General features: G+C 40.2%; 1 protein-coding gene across 12 annotated transcripts in view; it reads left to right on the top strand.

The window, feature by feature from the left end:
- The window catches only part of DST (dystonin), a gene marked incomplete at both ends in the record, with an annotated part of 523,923 nt that overhangs the window by 358,896 nt on the left and 140,855 nt on the right, over positions 1–24,172 (top strand). For 6 of the 12 annotated variants that reach the window (XM_080699914.1, XM_080699918.1, XM_080699917.1 and 3 more), the window contains 6 exons: positions 3,990–4,118; positions 7,399–7,487; positions 8,320–8,455; positions 18,878–19,030; positions 20,858–21,091; positions 22,387–22,653. In XM_080699914.1, coding sequence (XP_080556040.1) covers positions 3,990–4,118; positions 7,399–7,487; positions 8,320–8,455; positions 18,878–19,030; positions 20,858–21,091; positions 22,387–22,653 — 1,008 coding nt within the window. Of the gene's footprint in view, positions 1–1,031; positions 2,934–3,989; positions 4,119–7,398; positions 7,488–8,319; positions 8,456–9,521; positions 14,958–15,087; positions 15,238–16,111; positions 16,328–16,716; positions 16,867–17,849; positions 18,084–18,877; positions 19,031–20,857; positions 21,092–22,386; positions 22,654–24,172 lie in introns of those variants that run through there. The other 6 variants (XM_080699912.1, XM_080699907.1, XM_080699911.1 and 3 more) reach the window with 2 other exon arrangements.

Genomic DNA, 24,172 nt, shown 5'->3' with positions numbered 1-24,172 from the left:
AAATAATGCTATAGTTTTCTAGCAATTTACCTGATTCTTTATTGTAAATTATCATTCTTTAACTTGTGAATGCTTGTGATTAAATGGATGTAATAGGTATAGTGTTATGTCTGTGGGAATGTATTTTGAAAAATATGATCATAAAAAAAGCTAGAAAAACCAGACAGTCAACGTAAACTTTTACCATATTTTACGGCCAAATTTTACTTCAGTCCAACCTTTTGTTTGAGTATCTTCCATTGTCAGCTAAAGTAAACTTCAGGCTTTAATTACTTAGTCCCCACTCCCTGCAGCCAGGCTTTTTTTTTTTTTTAAATTAATTTATTTTTTAAATTGGTGCATTGTAGTCATATATCAATCACATTGGAGTACAAGACTTGAGAGGCTACACAAGCACACATCATCCAATTAGCCCTCCTTCAGCCCCCATCCCATTCCCTCCCCCTCCCTCCATCGCAGCTTCCTTGGTGATTTACTTTGATACATTTGTTTATGTACCTCCTGCGTTTTAAAGAGGCTCCGTCCTCCAGTATTACATACCCTCTGATTGGTCACATTAGTTGCTTCACTATAGGGCCCTTTCTATAGCTCAACCTCTTCCTGTTGCCCTTTTCCTCCTAGTTATTGCTGATTAAGAGAAGCGTCTGATTTATATTTTCTGCGATATTTCTCTGTGCATGCTGCATTGCAAGTACCGATCCCACTCTTGATGGTCCCAGTAGTGGCCTGCAGCCAGGCTTTTTGGCACATGCCTGTAATACTAGCAGTAATTTCTTCAGCAACTTGGTGAGGCCCTGTTTCAAAATAAAAAATAAAATAGCGCTGGGGGCAGAGCTCAGCAGCAGAATGCCCCTGGGTTTAATCCCTGTACCACAAAAACAAACAAACAACAACAACAAAAACTTTGCTTTGGAATTTTTCTTTTTGTTACTTATCATTGTCATTGAACGAATTGTGTTGGGACTGAGAATGGATAAAGTAATATAATCATCTTTAGGTGAATTTTAACATCTTAAAAATTTCCGTTACAGATAGCTAAGAGCAAGCAGTATGGTTTGCATACAGAAGTCACAACATTTAAACAAGAGACGAACTCCATTCCCAGTGCTGAAGGCTGGATGCGGGATGAGTGCAGTGTGTCTGGTGGACTCAAAAGAGATTTCCTTAAGAAAGGCCTAGAACCAGAGACTTTGCAGAACATTGATGGCGCTCACGATGCCTCTTCAGTGAGGGATGATGAGTTTCAATTCCAGGGGCTCAGGCACACTGTGACTGCCAGGCAGTTGGTTGAAGCAAAACTTCTGGATATGAGAACAGTAGAGCAGCTGCGACTTGGTCTGAAGACTGTTGAAGAAGTTCAGAAGACCCTCGGCAAGTTTTTGACGAAAGCCACCTCGATTGCTGGGCTTTATCTGGAATCTACAAAGGAAAAGATTTCTTTTGCCTCCGCAGCCAAGAAGATCCTAATAGACAAAATGATGGCGTTAGCCTTTTTAGAAGCTCAGGCAGCAACAGGTTTTATAATTGATCCCATTTCAGGTCAGAACTATTCCGTTGAAGATGCAGTGCTCAGAGGGGTCGTTGACCCTGAATTCAGAATTAGGCTCCTTGAGGCAGAGAAGGCAGCCCTGGGTTATCCATGCTCTTCTAAGACCTTGTCGGTGTTTCAAGCTATGGAAAATAGAATGCTAGACAGACAGAAAGGTAAACATATCCTGGAAGCCCAGATTGCCAGTGGGGGCATCATTGACCCCGTGAGAGGCATTCGTGTCCCTCCAGAAATTGCCCTGCAGCTGGGATTGATAAATAATGCAATTTTGCAATTTCTGCACGAGCCATCCAGCAACACCAGAGTCTTTCCTAACCCCAACAACAAGCAGGCTTTGTATTACTCAGAATTACTGCGCATGTGTGTGTTCGATGTAGACTGCCAGTGCTTTCTGTTACCACTTGGGGAGAGAGACATTTCCAATCTCAATGTAGATAAAACTCATAAAATTTCTGTGGTAGATATTAAAACCGGAGCAGAGCTGACTGCATATGAGGCTTTCCAGAGAAACCTGATTGAAAAAAGTATTTACCTTGAGCTTTCGGGACAGCAGTATCAGTGGAAGGAAGCCACGTTCTTTGAATCCTATGGGCATCCTTCTCATATGCTGACTGACACTAAAACAGGGCTGCAGTTTAATATCAACGAGGCTATAGAGCAGGGGACAATCGACAAAGCCTTGGTCACCAAGTATCAGGAAGGTCTCATCACACTGACGGAACTTGCTGACTCTTTGCTGAGCAGCTTAGTTCCCAAGAAGGATGTGCACAGTCCGATCGCAGGCTATTGGCTAACTTCGAGTGGGGAAAGGATCTCGCTACTGAAGGCCTCCCGTAGGAATTTGGTTGATCGGATTACGGCCCTCAGGTGCCTAGAAGCCCAAGTCAGTACAGGAGGGATAATTGATCCCCTAACTGGCAAAAAATACAGGGTGGCTGAAGCTTTGCACAGAGGCCTCGTGGATGAAGGCTTTGCCCAGCAGCTGCGACAGTGTGAATTAGTCATCACAGGGATTGGCCATCCTGTCACCAGCAAAGCAATGTCAGTGGTGGAAGCCGTGAATGCAAATATCATAAGTAAGGAGATGGGAATGCGATGCCTGGAGTTTCAGTACTTGACAGGGGGCTTGGTTGAGCCGCAGGTCCACTCAAGGTTGTCCATAGAAGAGGCTCTCCAAGTAGGTATCATAGACGTCCTCATCGCCACCAGACTCAAAGACCAAAAGTCATATGCCAGAAATATAATATGTCCCCAGACCAAAAGAAAGTTGACATATAAAGAAGCTTTAGAAAAAGCTGATTTTGATTTCCACACAGGACTTAAACTATTAGAAGTGTCTGAACCCTTGATGACGGGAATTTCCAGTCTCTATTACTCCTCCTAGTGGCACAGGCGTAGGGAACTTTGCACTGGGGTGCTGCTGGCTGGGTCCTGCCATCTGTTCAAAGCAGATGGCATTGAATAACACGCAGCCTGGGAATTGTCTAAGTAACTTGAGTCACTCTTCTTGAGGGCTGGAAATAGTTCACTGCTCATGAGAGGTAATAATTTTTAAATTGAAAAATAGCAAAAGGTTTTCTGCCCTAAAAACGGTCCCATTTTGCCTTGAGAATTTCTGGAATGTTACGCTAAGTAAACACAGTTTACCTAGAAGGAGGGCTAAGCTTGATGAAGTCAACACATTCTCAGCATGTCAGACTTTTCTGTCACTGACTGGATTCAGCCTAGTGGTCATGTTCCCAGTTAGTAAATGTCACCCTGCACCCGTTTGAAGAGCACTTCACAAAGCACTGTGGAATCAGAGAGAAAGCTGGAAATTCATTCCCACGTCCGTGGGACTGCCATGTTTGAGACTGCTCCGGATTCGGAAGACATTTTGATTTTTTCTCATGTGTAGTAACCTTCTTTACTTATTAAAAAATGTTTGCTATAATCTCTCATTTCTAGTTGGGACTTTGGGATTAAAAATTAACATTATGAATGTATCCTGCGTGGGAGGAAGGGGAAGGATTTTCCCTAGTTCTCTGTAGTTTTCATCCGGGTAGCGACATTCTTTATTCTCTGAGCTTTCCATTGTCTGACGCCTTTCTGTCAAGGCGACCAAAATTGTAATGCTAATGCAAAGACAGCCATGCCAAGGTCCTCTAGTGCCTCATAAATAAAGTTGATTCTTTTTTAAAATTTCTCATATTGATGGAGCAGCTGGGAGATTAGACCAGTAATGAAAGGATATTTGTCACAACTTTCTTTGCTACCATAAACATTTTGAAAGTACATCTGCTATGCAATATGGTAAACGCAGTTAAGGGAATGAATAAAATACTCGGTAACCTGTGTGCAACGAGCAGACACTTTACGTTCTTGTTTTCAGTGGAGAGGTCTGTTTAATAGCTCAGGCATTTATTGGAATATATCCTTTTTTGCCACTCACATTTGTCAGAAGTCACTGGAAGAAGAAAAGAAAGAGCATGTTGAAAAAGCCAAAGAATTGCAGAAATGGGTATCAAACCTCAGCAAGACTTTGAGAGATGCAGAGAAGGCCGGGAAGTCTCCCTTCTCTAAGCAAAAGGTATTCACAGCTGCCCTGTGGCTAGAACTTACTAAGTCGATACAGTTCAACTAGCACATTGTTTAATTTTTTACCTTAATTTTCCTCACTTTTATAGATAGTTATAATGAAGATCAAAGATGTTAGGTAACTGGCCCAAGGAATCACAGTCTGTGGCAGGTGTCTCTGATTCTAAAGCATAAACTGTAGCGATTGCAGTTAGTAAACTATGAGATGGCACGGCTTTTCCCAGTGGTAAGAGCTGCTTCCTCATTACCATGATGAGAACCGCTAGAGAACAGAGCCATCTGTTTTGTGTCCAGAGTAATCCTTGCATTCCATATCATTAAAAAAGATATACAGGCTCACTCTTTTTTCTTTTTCTTTTTTTCTTCCTTCCTTCCTTCCTTCCTTCCTTCCTTTCTTTCTTTCTTTTTTTTTTTTTTTTGGTACTGGGTATGGATCCCAGGGCATTCTACCACCAAGCTACACCCCCTGCCCTGATTTTTATTCTTTATTTTTTGAAACAGGTTCTCACTGAGTTGCAAAGGGCCTCACTAAGTAGCTGAGGCTGGCCGAGAACCGCCATCCTCCTGTCTCAGCCTCCCAAATGCTGGGATTACATGCTGCACCACCTCACCTGACTCCAGGCTCAGTCTTACATACAAAAACATAACAAATTCCCAGAACAATGAAAATACAAACTAGGATATAAACATTTTGAGTATTCACTTCAGTTGTATGTTTCTGGATATTTTCTGTTTGATGAGGAACCATAGTCTATTTCTGGGAATCCTAGATGCTGTCCATTGCCCAAGTGAATTCCTCAGTCCTGCGGGCTAGCTTCTCTACACAAACTGCTTAGCATTAGTTGAACATCTGCACCTGTGAGATGCTCGCCCTCCATGGTGTCTTTTGGACACCATGGTGTCTTTTGGACTTTACCACTTGAAACTCTTAGGGTATTTAAAGTTAAGGTAGGTGTTTTTGTAGAGCTGCTACTGACGGTAGAAATTGTTATCACTTTTTTAAAAAATAAATTTCCACCAAGTTAAGCTTTTTTCTTTCAAGGAATACTTTCTCAACACTACCCGCCTGCCCTTACCTAACATTTGGAAATACCCAGAACTATCTTTTAATCTCAATATTCTGTTCCTCAGTACCACTTGAAATCAGTAGAAACAGGCTGACATTATTCAACACGGAGACATCTGATGCTTTGTCTGATTTTGTGTGTGAATTATGCAGATGTAACTTCTCTGGGGTTCCTGCTTGGAGAATTTTATAGACCTGAGTATATACTTGAAATATTATACACAAGTTTTTTACCCCGATAAGTTGTATGAATATAATGCACCAATAAAAAAAATTAAAAAAAAGAATTATTATTCCATTAAAGTCAAGCTGTCTTAGCTTATACACACGCATAGTATATATCAATATAGTGCAGAAAAAATGAGAAGCCGGTAAGCATTTATATTTGATATGTTAAAAACCTTTAAGGTTATTTAGTGCAAATATTTCATTTAAAACATCCCACCCCCTTTCCTCTATCAAATAGGAAGACAAGTAAGCTAGGTGCATAAGCCTTAGCAGAAATTTCTTAGTTTAGACCTAATACACTTGAAAGTAGATAGTTTTTAATGCAGACATGGCCTTAATTATAACTTTGCAAGAACACCTGATGGTCTATCTGTTAAAAGAAATTCAAATAATATAATGAATAATGTGATAAATGTGTCCTCCATAATTCCATATGTCCTTGAGATTACCTTTAACCATGAAAAATAGACTTTTAATTGCCTCTAAATAGGATATGTAGAGTGACCAGGGTGTATCTTTAACTGGCACATTAGTTCCTCTTATTTCTACTAATTTAAAAGAATGACAATTAATTGCTGAAATAATTAGGAAGTGATACACTAAGAGGTTAGGAATGTTAGTACCTCTGTGTTTTCCCCAAACAGTTTTACTTTTCTGATCACCATAGGTGATTTTTTTTTATAAGAGGGGATCTTTGCAGTAGAAGTTGTATAACCTTGGCTAAGCCCAGTAGCCTATTTCTGTGATCCTAGTATAGTACTTGACAGACTGAGACAAGATAATTACTGATGTTGGGCATGATGGTGGGCTTGTAATCCCAGTACGTGGGAGGCTGAGACAGGAGGAATCCAGGTTTGTGGCCAGCCTCAGCTTAGTGAGACCATTTGCGTAGAATGTCCTGGGTTCAATTTCTAGTACCTCAAAAATAAAAAATCAAAAAAGAAGAAAGATGATCACAGACTACAAGTTTGATGCCGGCTCATAGTAACTTAGCAAGATCCTGTTTAATAATAAAAATAAATAAATAAAATGGGCATGGGATATAACTTAATGGCAGAAGACTACTGAAGACTACTGGATTCGATCCCCAGTGCAACACACATAAACACACACACACACACACACACACACACACACACACACACTTATACTTAACCTTGATCTGCAGACCTATGGAATAATATTTTCACCATAAATTTAAAAAATTAAACCTTGTAAGTTGGATGCAATGGTGCACACCAGTAATCCCGGTACTTGGGAGACTAATACAGGAGGCAGATTCAAGGCCAGCCTCAGCAACTTAGCAAGACCCTATCTCAAAAAAGGCAGGGTAAGGGGTTGAAGGTGTAGCTTGGAGGTAGAATGCCCCTGAGTGCAAATCCCAGTATAAAAAACAAACAAAAAATGTAGAAGCTTTGGGGAAGAAAGATGCTCTTTGGGGAAAGTGTTCTACATTCATAGATCTTTGTGGTTACTGTGATGTATGAACCTCTGGCCACCTGGGCATAAGGCCACTTCTATTCACATTTGGGCTGGGACAGATGCAAGTACCCTATAATATTATTATTTCATCGTGAAAATTTTGGCATTAATGACATACATACTTTTCTTAATTTTGCATTCTAAGTAAAGTGCTTCTCTTATCCAGACTGACTCTGACATTTGGAAATATTCTGAGCTATCATTTAATCTGAATAGTAAATATTTAGATAAGCTTTTTCTCTCAAGGAATACTTTGCCAACATTGTCCTCCTGCCCTTGCTTGACATTTGGAAATATCCAGCACTATTGTTTACTCTTGGTATTTCGTATTTATTTCAGAATGACTCTGGACTCTAAAAACTGATAGGATATGGATTTGGGTCACCCCAAAATTAGACACATAACTTGGATCTTAGTTGAACATTGATTAGTTTTTGAAGTTTGATTTTGTAGTCCTTTCCAGGGAGAGTTTGAATGGGCCTTCTTTCCCTTACAGATTTCCAGTGAGGAAATGTCAACCAAGAAGGAGCAATTATCTGAAGCACTTCAAACCATGCAACTTTTTTTGGCTAAACACGGAGACAAGTATGTTTGTTTCATTAGCTCTTTTATTCAGAGTAGGGACATTTTCTTTAAAATGTTCAGCAAAAACAGAGGCCATTAAATTTAAATTTAGATATAAAAAGCAGAACTCAAACGGATTCAGTGCAATGGAACACTACAAAATTAGCCGTTGAATTGTCACTTCTTGTCCTCACCACAACTCTGAAACGTACCTATCGTAGAGGTGAGACTCCAACTCAAGTCTTAATCTAAGTAGTACTCTCTGAGACTACCTTTGGGAAACTACAAGTATGCTCTTCGTTTTCTTTGCTGTATTTTTTTTTCATTCTTTGGTCCTACTTAGTACCAACAAGGAACTTCACATATCTCAACCAATGACTCAGACAAGGAAGAAATCCACCCTCATCATAGACCCTTTTTGGATGTCTTCTTTAAAATTATTCCAACATGACTTTGGATTGTGCTTTAGAGATTCAGGTTGATTTCCTCTTTATTTATCCTTCAGTTTAAGCAAGATTTATCTTCATAATTATGCCCTACTGTCCCCTTTCTTTACTGGGACTAACATAACAGTGGGATCTCTCGCTTGTCAGGTAACAGCAATTATTATTCTAGAAATTTGTGTTTGGAGAGGAGCTGATATGTTAGTTTACAAACTTTCCTATAGTCCCTTTCTCAGGCAAGGGAAAGACTGATGTTTTTAGGATTATCCTTAATTTTTATATACAGACACATCAAGACAGTATGGATGTAGTTTATATTTTAAGATTCTATGACAGTGACACTTCGAACCTAACATACTTTTATACTTGAAGATTACCATTGTTCTTTTCATATTTTATGGCCATTTTAGGATGACAGATGAAGAAAGAAATGAATTGGAAAAACAAATGAAAACTCTTCAAGAAGGTTACAATCTATTATTCAGTGAGTCCCTGAAACAAGAACAAGAATCACAGACATCAGGAGATTTAAAGGTAGAGGAGAAGGTAATTCTTATTACATAATGATATTTCAAGAAGCCTAGTTTTAATGCATGTCTATGGAAATCTATGTCAATATTAGGTTCCCTTAAGTTTTATACATGGGTAAAATACAGATGGGTTTTCTTAATATTTGGATATTTCAGCATTGTTTAATAAATGCAATCTTACTCATACTGATCATCAGTTTCTGTGACATCTTAATCTATGCCTTGCATGGTAAAAGGAAGAAGCATTCATTTTCCTAAGTATTCTCTTTAAAAGCCATTCTTCTGCTGCTGTGTTAGGATATAGACTATTACAAAATAGGATATTATAAAAGATCCTGTGGGTCATCTCTAAAGGTGGCCTGGATCTGCTGTGGAGTTTATTTGATTTTCAGATATACCCAGGAGAGGTATTTGAGTAATATGTTATAGTGAGATGTTCTCACATCTTAACATAGAACAAAAACCTTTAAAAACTCGGCCGGTTCTTAAGATTTTTAAACGTGGTGGTGTATACCAACATACCCAACATGATGTTTAATATTGAAAAAGCTATCTTTATATTCGATTTCGTTACTCCCAGGGATACTTTTCATATAATCTGTCACATTTTGGGGGTATGTGCCAGTTTCTCTAGCTCCTTAGTTTTGGGCTGTCTTTGAGGAAGTGTGTATGCTGTAAACATCAGTAGCATGGGGTCGGATGCTCCTTCACATCGCTAGACTCTAATCTTACCCACGTGCCGACAGCATGACTTGCCTCCTAGGTACGTGTTCTGTTTCCTCGCTGTCATCATCTACTCTCTCGTGTCCTCACTAACCTTGTTAATGTACACAGTATTAAGTTTTCAATTCACAGATGCATGTTGTTTTCAAAGCTTTTATCACATCCTGTGCTGTTGAATAGATCACTGACATAGATCACTTGTGCATTTGAGCTGCCTAACAATTCACAGAATTGCTGCGCCTTGGTAAGTAGAGGATATTTTGATAAAGCGCATTTCCTTTTAAAGTTAAGTTGCATGGAACTCTGCCCACTGTTACGTATTATCAGACTGACCTGGGATTTTTGCCTCTTCCTTCCAGCTGGATAAAGTGATTGCAGGCACCATTGACCAAACAACTGGAGAAGTCCTCTCTGTCTTTCAGGCAGTTTTAAGAGGCCTCATTGACTATGACACAGGAATCAGGTTGCTTGAGACGCAGCTGATGACTTCTGGGCTAATTTCCCCAGAATTAAGGAAGTGCTTTGACCTCAAAGATGCTGAAAGTCATGGACTTATCGATGAACAAATTCGGCACCAACTGGAAGAACTAAATAAAGCTAAGGAGATTATTTCTACTGCTCCATCTACGACCATTCCAGTTCTGCATGCCCTTGCTCAAGGCATGATATCCGAGTGCATGGCCATCAGAGTCCTGGAGATACTGCTCTCCACAGGCTTTCTGGTTATTCCAGCCACAGGAGAACAGTTGACCATACAGAAGGCATTCCAGCAGAACTTGATGTCTTCAGCATTATTTTCCAAAGTCCTAGAAAGGCAAAATCTGCACAAAGACCTAATTGACCCCTGCACCTCTGAGAAGGTGTCTTTAATAGATATGGTACAGAGAAGCATTTTACAGGAAAATACTGGGATGTGGCTTCTACCTGTGAGACCACAAGAAGGGGGCAGAATAACATTGAAATGTGGAAGAAGCATAAGCATTTTGAGAGCAGCTCACGAAGGTCTCATCGACCGTGAAACCATGTTTAGGTTGTTAGGTGCACAGCTTCTTTCTGGTGGTCTGATCAATTGCAACTCGGGTCAGAAACTGACTGTAGAAGAAGCCATGGCAAAGGGGGTGATTGACCGAGACACTGCTCACAGCATCCTCACCTATCAGGTTCAGATGGGTGGGATCATCCACTCAAAGCCTGCTAAACGCTTAACAGTAGATGAAGCGGTCCAGTGCGACTTGATCACTTCCAGCAGTGCTCTTTTGATCCTGGAGGCTCAGCGAGGCTATGTTGGACTCATTTGGCCCCACTCTGGTGAAATATTCCCTACGTCTTCTTCCCTGCAGCAAGAGTTGATTACAAATGAATTGGCCTACAAAATCCTCAATGGCAGGCAAAAAATTGCCGCTCTTTATATTCCAGAAAGTTCTCAAGTCATTGGTTTGGATGCTGCTAAGCAGCTAGGAATTATAGATAATAACACAGCATCAATTTTAAAAAATGTAACACTACCAGATAAAATGCCAGATTTAGGAGATTTAGAAACATGTAAAAATGCCAGAAGGTGGCTCTCTTTTTGTAAATTCCAGCCATCTACAGTTCATGATTACAGGCAAGAAGAGGATGTTTTTGATGGAGAAGAGCCAGTGGCAACTCAGAGCTCAGAACAAACTAAAAAATTATTCCTATCTTATTTGATGGTAAATAGCTACATGGATGCCAACACAGGGCAGAGGCTTTTGCTCTATGATGGGGACTTGGATGAGGCTGTTGGTATGCTACTAGAAGGATGCAGTGCGGAATTTAATGAGGACGCACCCTTGAAAGAAAATCTTGATGTCTCAAGCTTCCCTGATGAACTTTTAAATAATGCTCCAAGTGAAGGAAATGACAACAAATGTATGACTTCACCATTTGGGTTTCATAAACGCCATCACAAGGAGCTGGAGCAAGAAGAGACTTGTGAAAACAGAAAGTGTTCCATAGGTGAAGAGTTGCACGAAACAGGAAGTAACATTATCAGGAGTGAATTCTATCAGTCAGATAATCTGGCAACTACAATAGCAATTGGTTATAAAGTGGGCAGTTCATCCGGTGCATGTGTTCCCAATCCTGTATCATATTTAACACAAACTGAACTTGGAAAAAGTAGCATGCCTAGACCTGACTCTGAGAACATGCCTAAAAATCAAAATCAGCTCGAAACAAATGAACATGTGGATGAATATAGTCGACTGGAAAATACTCAGAACTTTGCAGGTGATTTGAAAACAGATCTTGTTATGAGTTCGAAAACGAATAGACTCTGTGATCTGAATGAATCAGAGAATGAGGATGACATAAAGAAGGCTGCATCTGTCTTTGACTATTCCCCGAGGCTAAGTGCCTTGTTAAGTCATGATAAGCTGAGACACAGTCAGGGAGATTTTAGTGAGGCACATGCCCCAGGGAGCAATGGAAGTAAATGTGAAGCCTCTCCGTGGCCATCCAGTGACCAAAGTATGTTAGCCGATCAAAGAGTGGGGGAAAGATTTCAAGACCAGTTTCTGGGAATTGCAGCTATTAACATCAGTTTGCAGGAAGAACATGCCGAACAAAAGTCTTTACATGTTGCTTGTAGTAATCCTGGAGTACAGTACCACAACGATCAACATATACCAGATACTTCTGGTGAGAATGGACACACGTGTGCTGCTTCTCGGCTGGAACCTGAAGACGAGCAGAGCGAGTCTGGAATGGAGGCGTTCTCCTGCGCCGTGACTCCAGGGGACGATCCCGAAAATGCCGCCGTGTCTCGCATCTGTGGCTCACCGTTAGGTGAAGAAGCCGTCAGTGCTGGTGACTATGAAACGTCACTGCTGGACGATCAGCAGAGCGACACGGGAACAGACTCTGACAGTGATGATGACTTTTATGATACCCCCTTGTTTGAAGACGATGACCATGATTCTCTGCTTCTTGAGGGCGATGATGCTGACTGTCTGCAACCTGAGGACTATGACACGCTACAAGAGGAAAATGATGAGACAGCTCCTCCTGAGGACGTTTTTTATGATGTTTCAAAAGAGAAGGATGATTCTGAGGCTCCCCATGGGGTGCTAGTTGGTAGCTTAAGCGAGAGGGGCAAAGCACAGTGTCTTCGGGATTCTCTCCCAGGTATTGAGAAGGCTGAGTTAGATCCCGGTGTCAGGAAGCATTCAGGTTCAGCTGGCTCAGACAAGGTGAACAGATGGTCAGCAGAAACCGCATCAGAAAGGGAACGTGACCCATTGACTGACTATGAAACCGGAGGAAGGAAAGAGGGCCCTGGTGCTTCATTAAAACTAGATGACACTGGCAGCTGGAGAGGAAGAAGGGACAATGCCACTGGACTAGAATTTCAGTCTGATACTGACCATTTAGATTCTGTGCAAAGTGAAGAAAGCTGTGAAGATTATGGGTGTGACAGTCACGATCGGGATGATCACGATGATGACGACGATGATGACTTTTATGGCGATGATGATGATGATGTTGGGGATAAGGAAAGAAGAGTGGGAGATGGGAATGGAAAGTCTGGGTGCCAAGATAAGGCTGAGGATAGCCAGTTTTGTGCCACCACTGTGAAAGAAAAAGGTGCCGAAAATGGATGTATAAACGAAATGATTCTCCTAGATAAAATGCACAATTATAACTCTTTAGAAAAACAGCAGAGTGTAAGTGATTTACAGCCGGAATTAACTAAGAAGTGTAGCATAGTTATTGAAAAAAGCAACCCTCCGGAACACACAACTGAGGCTGTTGGAAAAAGCAAAGAAAATCTGTTGAGTCGTGAGATGGCATATAAAGATACATTGCAGCCTATCACTGAAGGCACTGAGTCAGAAAAATATATTTTCCATAATATTAGTTCAGCTTCTGAATTTGATAGTGGGCTCGGGAGCACAGAGGTCAAGTTGGTTCAGAACCGAGAATCTGGAGACCCAGTGAAAAATGAAGGTCAAGATTCTGAGAACATGACACCCAAAGCTGCCTCATCGCTTGGTGAAATCATTTATTCTGATCACGGGTTAACGAGAAAAGCTTCTGAGGGAAGCCTGTTGTCACCCACAGCCACTATGACTGATAAAGTTCACCAAAGAAATGGAAGAGAGTTCATTAAAAACAGTACAGGGACAGAAGTTGGAACGCCAGTTCAGAAAACTCCCTCAGGTAAAGTAGAAGGTCCAGAAGAGAAGAAACATCTCAGGCTTCTACCCAATAAAGGTACGAGGGAGAGCCTCGGTTTCGTTGAGAGTCAGTGTCCATCTCCACAGATCACAAGCGATGAAGAACTTACTCAGAAAAAAAGCTTTTCAAAATCAGCTGTCACTTTTAAAGATGAACCAAAGAACGCACCAACGATGGTACATAAAAGTCCTGTACAGTTTGAGAATCTCGAAGAAATATTTGACACCTTGGTTTGCAGAGTGATCGGGGATGACCTTACTTCACACCTGACATTGGCTAAAAGGGCCACCAGCACTGAGGAAGAGTCACACGCCACTGAACCTGAGAAACGGCACAATGCGCTTACTGATATAAAACATGGTGCTGAGGACAGAAGAACAGAAGACACGTGGGGGCCGAATGAAGAAACTCCAAGCTGTGTCTCAATAGCTGCTCCTCTCATGAAAGAACATTTGCATTTGGGAGCTAATAATGCAATAGAGGAATTGACTCCTGCCGACGACCGGCCTCCCAATGAGACAGTCCAGTGTACTGATCTTTCTACTAAAGAAAATACCTCAGATGGAGGAACAGAAATTCCTCTGTTCACACCAGAAAGTAATGAAACCACACTTCCAGTCCCTCCTTTTAAAAATGTGGAAAACTTTGTGAAGAAAACTGATTTTGTTCAGTCCGAACTCTGCACAAATGAAACGACAAATGATCATTCCCGTAATTCTTTAGATACTGACTACTCATTCTTAGAAATGAACAGTAAGAAGGAAAGAAGTGAGAAACAGCCACCAAAAGAACTGCCTTTATCTCCAGGAGCCCAAGAAAAGGAAGTTCACATTCCTGAATTATCTCAGGTACTAGTGGAGGATGTAAGGAATATCTTAAAAAACAAATTGAAAGGCCATATGTATTCTCAAGGCGCAGAGATGGACCCTTCGGCTTGTGCAGACTCTAAATTTTTAATTCAAAATTTAGTTAAAAGGGTAAGTTCATCACTGTTGAAAAATGAAGCAGCTAGTGAGCCCGGCGACTCTAAAATCAATGACTGTGCTGGCGTTTCCCCTATGACTGACTTATCAGAACTGAAGACAGAGGGTGCAGATGACCCTTTCTCTATTGCAAACCTGAAGTCTGAACTTCTCCTTGATGTACTGAAGCAAAATAAACATAGTGAGAAAATCACAGGAACATTTGAGTTGATGAGAGAATTAACTCGGATGGAGTATGACCTGGAGAAAAGAGGTGTATCATCCAAAGTCCTTCCACTGCAGCTCGAAAGTATCTTCTACAAGCTGCTTGCTGATGGATATTCAGAAAAAGGAGAACAGGTGGGAGATTTGAATCAAAAACTATGTACCACTTTTGAGATGGTGGAAGGAAAGCCACACATCCTTAGTGATCTTAAAAGCCAGGAAGGAAACCTTTTTTCTCTTAATTTACAAACTATTAAAGACATTGGACCAGCAAGCTCCACTTTGCGTGAGTTAATATTGCCCAGAGATGAGAAACTTGAACTGCTATGTAGCAATTTCCCAAACCATTCGGAATGTCTTTCTGGGTCAAAGGAGATGACTTCTGGGGATAGCTCAATGGAGCAAGTAAGTCAATTTATATACTTCACCTGGAATTACCTGTATAAAACATTTTGGGATTAATCCCATACATTTTATTGACTTAAAAAAATCTGCTTAAAGGTGATTGAATTAAAATGTTCAAATTTATTTTTAGTTTCCCAATGAGTTACAGCAGTGTTCACAGCACACTGAAAAAATGCATGAGTATTTGGCTCTGCTTCAAGATATGAAACCCCCTTTAGACAACCAAGAGTCTGTGGATAACAATCTAGAGGCTTTGAAGAATCAACTTAAACAGTTAGAGGTAAGAATTGTCTGTTGCTGTGTTAGTCAGGGTTCCATGACTATAGCAAATACTTGCGATACCCAGCTTATAAAGAGAAAAGGTTCATTTGAGCTCATAGCTTTGGAGGGTCCAGTCCGTGACTGATCAGTTGGCTTTATTATGCTTTGGCCTGTGGCGAGGCTACACATTGTGGTGGGAAGAATGTGGCAGAGAAAAACCCTAACCTCATGATGGGGAGGGGCAGAGATACTTGTCTTAACTCATTTTGTCCCATTGTTCCAGATGTGGAATACCTATAAAAACTTAGAGTACTTAAGCCGGGCGTGGTGGCGCACGCTTGTAATCCCCGCGCTTGGGAGGCTGAGACAGGAGGATCGCGCAGGTTCGAAGCCAGCCGCGCACGCCGGCTTAGGAGACCCTGTTTCCAAATAAAAATGTAAAAATAGGTCTGGGAGTGTAGCCCAGAAGTAGAAGGGCTTCCAGGAACCCCAGTACCACCAAAAAAAAAAAAAAAAAAAAAAAACAAAAACAAAAAACAAACAAACAAAAAAACTTAGAGTACTTAATGTGTAATATAATTACATTATAAGAATATATAATATTTAACTATATATACTACTATATATACTATAATTATATAATATGCCATCATAATAATTACAACTATTAATATAATAATACAAGCTCTGTATTATGATTTCTAGCCTATTTTAATGCATCTGTGTCAATTTTATTGAAATAGTCACAGAATTGTGAATGGGCCTTTCAGGCTAGGGGTGTGATAGCACCTACTTTATAGATGCTATCGACCAGCGTTAGAATTTGCAAGAGTACAGTGCTTCACTTTTATGTTTGTTTGTAGTAAATATCTCTGGGATGTATTTCTGTGCAGACATTTGAACTTGGATTGGCTCCGATTGCTGTGATTCTAAGAAAAGATATGAAGTTGGCAGAGGAGTTCTTAAAGTCTCTTTCCAGTGACATTCCCGAAAGGCATGTTGAGGAACTGAGAGAAAGCCACCGGCGTTTGCAGTCCGCCTTCTCCTCCCTCAGCAACGCATCTTCAGAGAGAATGAAGGAGATCATGCTTGCGGTCGACTCTGAAATGGTAGGCAGAAAAATGGAAATTTTTAAGCGAAATTTGAGTATGTAAGAATTTACTCATAAAATGAGTTTGTGTGTGTGTGTGGTACTGAGTATTGAACCCAGGGGCATTCTACCTCTGAGATACACACTCAGCCCTACTTTTTATTTTATTTTGAAACAGGGTCTCGCTAAGTTGTGAAGGGCCTCACTAAGTAGCTAGGCTGGCATGGAACCTGTATGCTCCTGTCTCAGCCTCCCAAGTACTGGGATTAAAAGCATGTGCCACCACGCCCAGCTAAATTGAAGTATTTTATTTTTAGAGTACTAAGCCCTTAAAAAAGAATTGCTGCTTGTAGAAATTTGAACTTTTGGGGGCAAAAAAAAAAAAAAATGAACAACTGTATTTTTTAGAGCAAGCTAGCTGTTTGTCACGAAGAGTTTCTGCATAAACTCCAGTCGTTCTCAGAGTGGATAGCTGAGAAGCACGAAGCCGTGAAGAGCATCGAGACCGTGAATGTCCAAGATCCAGAACATGGAAAGAAAAGTTTGGAGCTTCTTAAGGCAAGTGTCAGCATTAAGAAGACAAAGTACATAACAGACTCTGTGGAAATATTTAATATGAGTGTTGAGAAAGAACACGACTTCCCTAGAACTATAAAGAATTGTTTCCTTTCTTCGTTTCTTAAAAAAAAAAAAAAGTACTCGGCACTCCCAGGAAATCTACCTTAATTAAGCAAATCAACAGAAAGATGGGATGGCACATTTCCCTTCTTTGATATATTTATATTTTATTTTAGCACCTTCCTGGGTGTGACAGCACCTGCTTTGGAAGCGAATAATTTATATGTTGGTCAGTTTTGGCATGAATCTTTCTTCTGGTTCTTGGTTGGAACATGGCCCATGAATGGTGTTGGGTTCCTTGCCTCAGAAGCAGAAAACTGACATTTTGGCTCATTTAATTCATATTCCATATTCTCTAGAGACTTGGTTATATGTTATTACAATTAAATGAAAATTACAAATATTATAAAATCAGTGCTTCTCTTCAGTGTGATAAATATTCCCAAACTAGATCTTTGCCTTTTTTTCAGAGTTATATTGTGTGTAAGGGGGAGGCTGGGGAATGAACTCAGGGGTGCTTTACCACTGAGCTACATTCCCAGTCCTTTTTATTTTTATTTTGAGATAGTCTCTCTACGTTGCTGATTCTGGCCTAAAATTTGTGATCCTCCTGCCTCGGCCTTCTGAGTTGCTGGGATTACAGGAATGCACCATCACACTCAGAGTTACATTTTAAGTGTGATGTTGTAGGCAAATTAAAGATTCTTGGAAGGGTTATTTATTGTTTTTATAACATGATGCACCATCACATTGAAATAATTATCTATTACCAGATGAGGAATAGGTTTTCGATGAATTACATAAAACAATGTCATTAAACTTTTGAATATTGAAAAATCATATTTAATTATCGGTCTTATTGTTAGCATAAACTTCATTATGGGTTCATTCTCTACTGGTAACTTGCAGTATTTTGTTCACAGAATATGTTAAAAGACCTTGGGCATACCAAAATGCAGCTGGACACGGCTGCCTTTGATGTGCAGTTCTTCATTTCTGAATATGCACAGGACCTGTCTCCCAACCAAAGCAGACAGCTGCTGAGACTCTTAAATACAACTCAGAAGTGTTTTCTTGATGTGCAGGAATCAGCAACTGCCCACGTGGAACGTTTAGAAACGCAGTTACAGCTAGAACAAGATCTGGATGATCAGAAGGTTTGCCTATGTTTCTGGAGTCGGAATTCTTTGGTTTTACTCCGTCAGTGTGAGACCTTCATGGGGATATTCAGGGATTATAGCATGATAGGAAAAATGTCCTGGACAAACAGAACCTTGCTTATCATGTGCTAGGCTTTTAATAAACATGAAACATGAGCTATACGATGAATAACTTGTGTCTATACAATAGGAAAATGAAAGTTGCTAGTAATTACTTTGACTTATTTATCTTTTAGAAGATTTAATGAGTGCATTTGAGTGCTATATATGATAGCGACCATGGGCAGAAAAGTGGGAACGCAGCTAGACAGTGATTAAGTAAAAATATTGCATGCAGTGTTCTTTTTATTATCTCCTTGAAACACCCAGGCATTGTCTCTAGAATGGTAACTTACGCATACATAGCGAATGTGTTAACTGACAGATCACAACTAACTCCTCTTTTGGTGTGTCCTTTTGCAGAATTAATTATGTGTGTCGCAGGTTTCAAGAGCTTAAGAAAATGGGATGTTTCTTCCTGTCGGTCAGAAGTTCCATCTTTTACACATGTGCATGGCCAGTATTCTGTTGAGCGATTTTATCCAAACATGTTCTCTCCTCCTTGTATATGGGAAATGCTCATCCTTTTCTGTATCACCTTGCTCATTTCGTACCCCACTGCTACCATGTTTACAGCATACTTAGAAAAGCTTAGTTAGATGAAATTTGTAAAGTGGGTTCTAATAAGAAACTATCACAGTAGTGGTTTTATGGCCACACGTTGAAGATGTTTGGGGTTTTCTCCACTGTAGATTGTAGCAGAGCGTCAGCAGGAATACAAAGAGAAACTGCAAGGGATATGTGATCTCCTCACCCAAACTGAGAACCGCCTGATTGGTCACCAAGAAGCCTTTGTGATTGGAGATGGCACTGTGGAGTTGAAGAAGTACCAGTCCAAGCAAGAGGTAGAATCTGGTTTTGTACCAGCAGCTCTGCCTTCGTGTTTGATCATGGTCATTTGGAAAGCAGTTATGCTTATTAAAAACACCAATAATTTTAGATTTTTTAGAAGCAAGGCAGTTCTAGAGGCTCTAGGCCTGAGCTTTAAACTACGTGCTAAACATTAGATTTCCAACTTGAAGCAGGCCAGGTAATTTTTTTGACTTTTTTGGTAAGCTCTTTAATAAAGGAGATATGAAGGAGGATTGAGAGTGGAAATATGTTATACAATGAATTAATGTTTGGATTCATATGAGTTATAATCTTATTTGCTTAAAACTCGGGAGAAATTATCCATCAATTTTTTTTTTTAACATTTTTAGCTGCTTCTTATTTCTACTGTCTTTCTGTGTAATTTGTTCCTTTGGTACTGGGGGTGGAACCCAGAGGTTTTCTACCTCCGGGCTATATTCCCAGACCTATTTTATATTTTATTTAGAAACAGGGTCTCACTAAGTTGCTGAGAGCCTCACTAAGTAGCTGAGGCTGGCTTCGAACCTGTGCGATCCTCCTGTCTCAGCCTCCCAAGCGCTAGGATTACAAGCGTGCGCCACCACACCCATCTCTAATTTGTTTCTTTTTAAATGTAGGATAAATGAAAAAAAAAATAAAAACATCAAATGGCTATGTGTTTATTTTGGAGATAGGAGAAAGAAAATTCTCACTCTAACTTGTAGCTCTTGGGTGAAATCCCAGACTCTAAGCATTGTTATCTTCAGAATTTAATCTCTCTGAGTCTCAGTTTGTTCATTAGTTATACTTCCATTGCTACAATATTATAAAAGTTAAATAAAGATTATAAATTAGGTCAGTAGCACAGTTAAGGTGACATGGTAGTGTGTCAATATAGGATCTTTTCAATTCAAAGACTTCTCAAAATAGTTTCAGGAGGCTTAAAGTATGGAGAAAGATATTAAAATTCAAGCACAGTTGGGAGGCTGAGACAGAAGGATCTCAGGTTCTCAGCCAGCCTCAGCCACTTAGTGAGGCCCTCCACAACTTAGACCCAGTTTCAAAATAAAGAATAAAAAATAGGGCTGGAGTGCATCTTGGAGGTAGAATGTCCCTGGGTTCAATCTCCAGTACTGAAAAAATAAATAAAGCAAATTACAATATAGAGAATGAAATGTATAGTAACAGAGGAAAAATTACATAAAGGAAAACTTTTCCTGTCTGGACATAGTCAAACAGTTTCTACTGAGAAGAAATCTTAATCCTGAGCATCCTAGAAGCCAGGAAAAAGAAGCAAACATTATATATTACAGGGCCTGCTGTTTAGAAAACTATTTTAATTCACTGGGAGCAATGGTTTTCTTTTTATCTTGAGCAGTATGTATATGTATATGTGTGTGTGTGTGTGTGTATATATAGATGTATGTATATATAATACATGTTACTAATATATAATAATATACATATGTTACTAATAAGTATTTAGAAAATAAATATATATTACTATGTATTTACAAGTTTTTGTCTGTGTGCTTATATAATATTTAAAAATCTGGAATATGCACATTTCTATAGATTATGTACCAAATATTTCAATGTTTTGACTGTTTCAGAAACTACATTCTTTTATTAAGCATGGAAATCTTATGCTTTTCTTTAATATTGAGATTTCAAATTATATTAAATCTTGTGAACATAATAAGCCAATTAAAATTAACATATTAAACATAATTTTTCAGATTACATGTGCTAGACTCTTTCTGCTTACCTCTTTTAGAATCACAGCTCTACCTACAGTTAAGTAGGTGATGATTTAATTTTTTTTTCTTTTATGTTATAAGGAATTACAGAAAGATATGCAGGGAAGTGCACAGGCATTGGAAGAAATAGTGAAAAACACAGAGAACTTCTTAAAAGAGAACGGCGAGAAGCTGTCACATGAAGACAAGGCTTTGATTGAACAGAAGCTTAATGAAGCTAAGATAAAGTGCGAACAACTTAATTTAAAAGCAGAACAATCGAAAAAGGAGCTGGATAAAGTTGTGAAGACGGCGATCAAGGAAGAAACTGAAAAGGTCCTTATTCAGATACGTGGTCCACTGTTGCTTGCTCTAAAATGGTTGACTTGACAGCTACTTGATTTCATTAAGTCATCTCTGGTGTTAGTGAGGAATGATTAGCACCAAGAACTAGAATTCTAAGTTTCCAGGTATAGAATAGAACAAATATTCAAAGGTTTGAAGGGTTGGTTTTTCGAAAAGTTGAAGTGGGATTGGAAGAGTGGTCTTGTCAAATATATGATCACTTACCACTTAGCATTAAAATTCTGTGGTGTATTTTTTAAGAGGAGTAAAAACTTCAGAGTAACTACCTGTTGCTTTAAGGATTCATTTCATTGTGTTACGTTTTCGATAGATGTCAATTTTAGGGGGTACTTGGGATTGAATTCAGTGACGTTCTACCTTTTAAAACAGGGTCTTACTAGGGTGATGAGTCTCAGTTCATGCTGAGGCTGTCCTCATACCTGATCCTCCTGTCTCGGCCTCCCAAGTATTGGGATTACAGGTGTGAGCCAGCATGCCCAGCTGGGTGTCAATTTTTATAATTAAAAATTATCTAAATGTTTACTCCAGGGATGTCTTAAGTCTGCCTTGGCCTTCGTAATACCTGTAGTGCTTCTTGATGACTCCCATTCTCACTAGAGGTAGATGGAATCTCAGTGCAGTTGTGATTTGCATTTCCCTATTGCTAATGATGTTCAACATTTTTCATAATTTATTGACTATTTGTATTTCTTCCTTTAAGAAATGTCTATTCAATTGCCCATTTTTATTGGGTTGTTTGATTTCTTAGTGTTAATTTTCTAAATTTTTATGAAACTGGTATATGAACACCATAGAATTTTACTCAACGATAAAGAAAAACAAACACATCATTTGCAGGGAAATGGATGGGCTAGAGAGTATCGTGATAAGTAAGATCAGCCAGGCTCAGAAAGTGAAGGGCCATGTTTTTTCTCATATGTGGAAACTAGAGAGAAATGGGAAACCAGAGAGACTTCAAACAAATGGGGAGAGAGGCCGGGGGAAGAGTGGACGGGGATGTGGAGAGGGAGGTGGGTTGGGGAGGGAGGAGACTTGATGAAGGAATCAGTTCCAACAACCCTATGCACATTTGTGAAGTTATCAATACCAATTTCAATATCATGAATGGGAAGGGAAGGAAGTGGGCTGGATACGGGGGAAGCACACCAGCTGCTGTGTGTCTGGATGTCTTATGACGCTCAACCTCAAAATGATGCATAGTTACGGTGCACCACAAAAAGCGTATTTAAAATAAATACTACCTGTCGTGACCCTTTCCTGCCCAGGTTGCGGCCGTGAAGCAGCTGGAAGAGAGCAAAACCAAAATAGAAAGCCTTCTGGACTGGTTGTCACAAGTTGAAAAAGACTCAGAAAGGGCAGGCACGAAGCACAAACAGGTAATCGAACAGAACGGGACCCACTTTCAAGAGGGTGATGGCACGTCGGCCATTGGAGAGGAGGACGAAGTTAACGGGAACCTGCTGGAGACCGATGTTGACGGGCACGTTGGAGCCACGGAGGGGAATCTCAACCAGCAGTACCAGAAAGTGAAGGTGTGTTGTCTTACACATGTTGGCATCCTCAGGTTCTACTTCCAGGTCAGTACTGGTAGGGGCAACTTCACACACAACCAGCCTTGACGACCACGTAGAGTAAGGGCCTTTTTTGCTGGATTCTTTTTTCCCCCCGCGGGTCTGGGGATGGAACCCAGGGGCCTCCAAGCTACACCCCCTGCCCTATTTTTATTCTTTATTTTGAAACCGGGTCTCGCTGAGTTGCAGAGGGCCTCACTAGGTAGCTGAGGCTGTCCACAAACCGCCATCCTCCAGTCTCAGCCTCCCGAATGCTGGGATTACAAGCGTGCGCCACCCCGCCCGGCTTTGCTGGATTCTTCATTATGTCAAATATAAAAGTTATTGTGAGAGTTCTATGCAAGTCAAAAAGTAAGGAGAAAACATGAAATATGGCATTCTCTGCCTAAGTGAAGAGGAAACTGATAGAAATAATCGTAATCGCTGACATTCATACAACATTGGCAGTGAGCCAGAGACTCTTCTTAGCTCTTTCTGTCTTAAATAGTTTAGTCCTCTCAGCGACTCCATGGGATTTTAATTTTCTTTTTCCACAGGGGAACTGGAGCTTGCAGAGTTAAAATAGCTTGTCCAACTTCCACATTTAGTAAGACATGGAGTTGGGATCTAAAGTTGGCCCTGTGCTGGGTCACTCTGCTAAGTGAAACCCATGTTTGCAGATGAGTTTTTGAGCTCGGCTCATCTCGCCAGTGCAGGCTGCTATGAGAAGACATACAAAGGCCTTCAATAAGCTCCCTGCACGATGCATAGTGAAGCTATCATTAACGTCTCCTACAGGAGCAAAACCAACCATTTTAAAAATTTTTTTTTGTATTTTGAATTATTTGGGGGACTGAGCCCAGGGTCATTCTACCTCTAAGTTACAGTCCAGCCCTTTTTTCTTTTTTCTTTTGAAACAGGGTCTTGTTAAGTAGCTGGGGTTGTCCTTGAACTTGAGATTCTCCCATCTCAGCCTCTCACATACTGAGATTACAGGCATGTGCCACCATGCCTGGCTAAAGACAAGCATTTTTATTTTATTTTATTTTATTTATTTTTGGTGGTACTGGGGCTCCTGGAAGCCCTTCTACCTCCGGGCTACACTCCCAGACCTATTTTTACATTTTTATTTGGAAACAGGGTCTCCTAAGCCGGCACGCGCGGCTGGCTTCAAACCTGCGCGATCCTCCTGTCTCCGCCTCCCAAGCGCAGGGATTACAAGCGTGCGCCACCACGCCGGGCCAAGACAAGCATTTTTATTTTTTATTTTTTATTTTTATTTTTTTAATAACAATTTTTTTATTGAACATAAATAGTATACATTTACACTATATTTGGTGCCCTCTCCCCCCCCCGTCCCCATTTTCCCTTCCCCCCTCCCACCAATGGTTGTCCAGGTTAACCATGTCTTATTCATAATTTTACACATGTTCAAGTGTAGACCCTCATTAATCAAGACCGGACTTCCTCCTCTCCTATCTTACCATCCAAACTTAGCTAG

This window comes from Muscardinus avellanarius, assembly GCF_963383645.1.
Source record: "Muscardinus avellanarius genome assembly, chromosome: 8".
Taxonomy (NCBI): domain Eukaryota; kingdom Metazoa; phylum Chordata; class Mammalia; order Rodentia; family Gliridae; genus Muscardinus; species Muscardinus avellanarius.
Note: the sequence above shows the minus strand (reverse complement) of the source record. Positions and strands in the feature narration are given on the sequence as shown.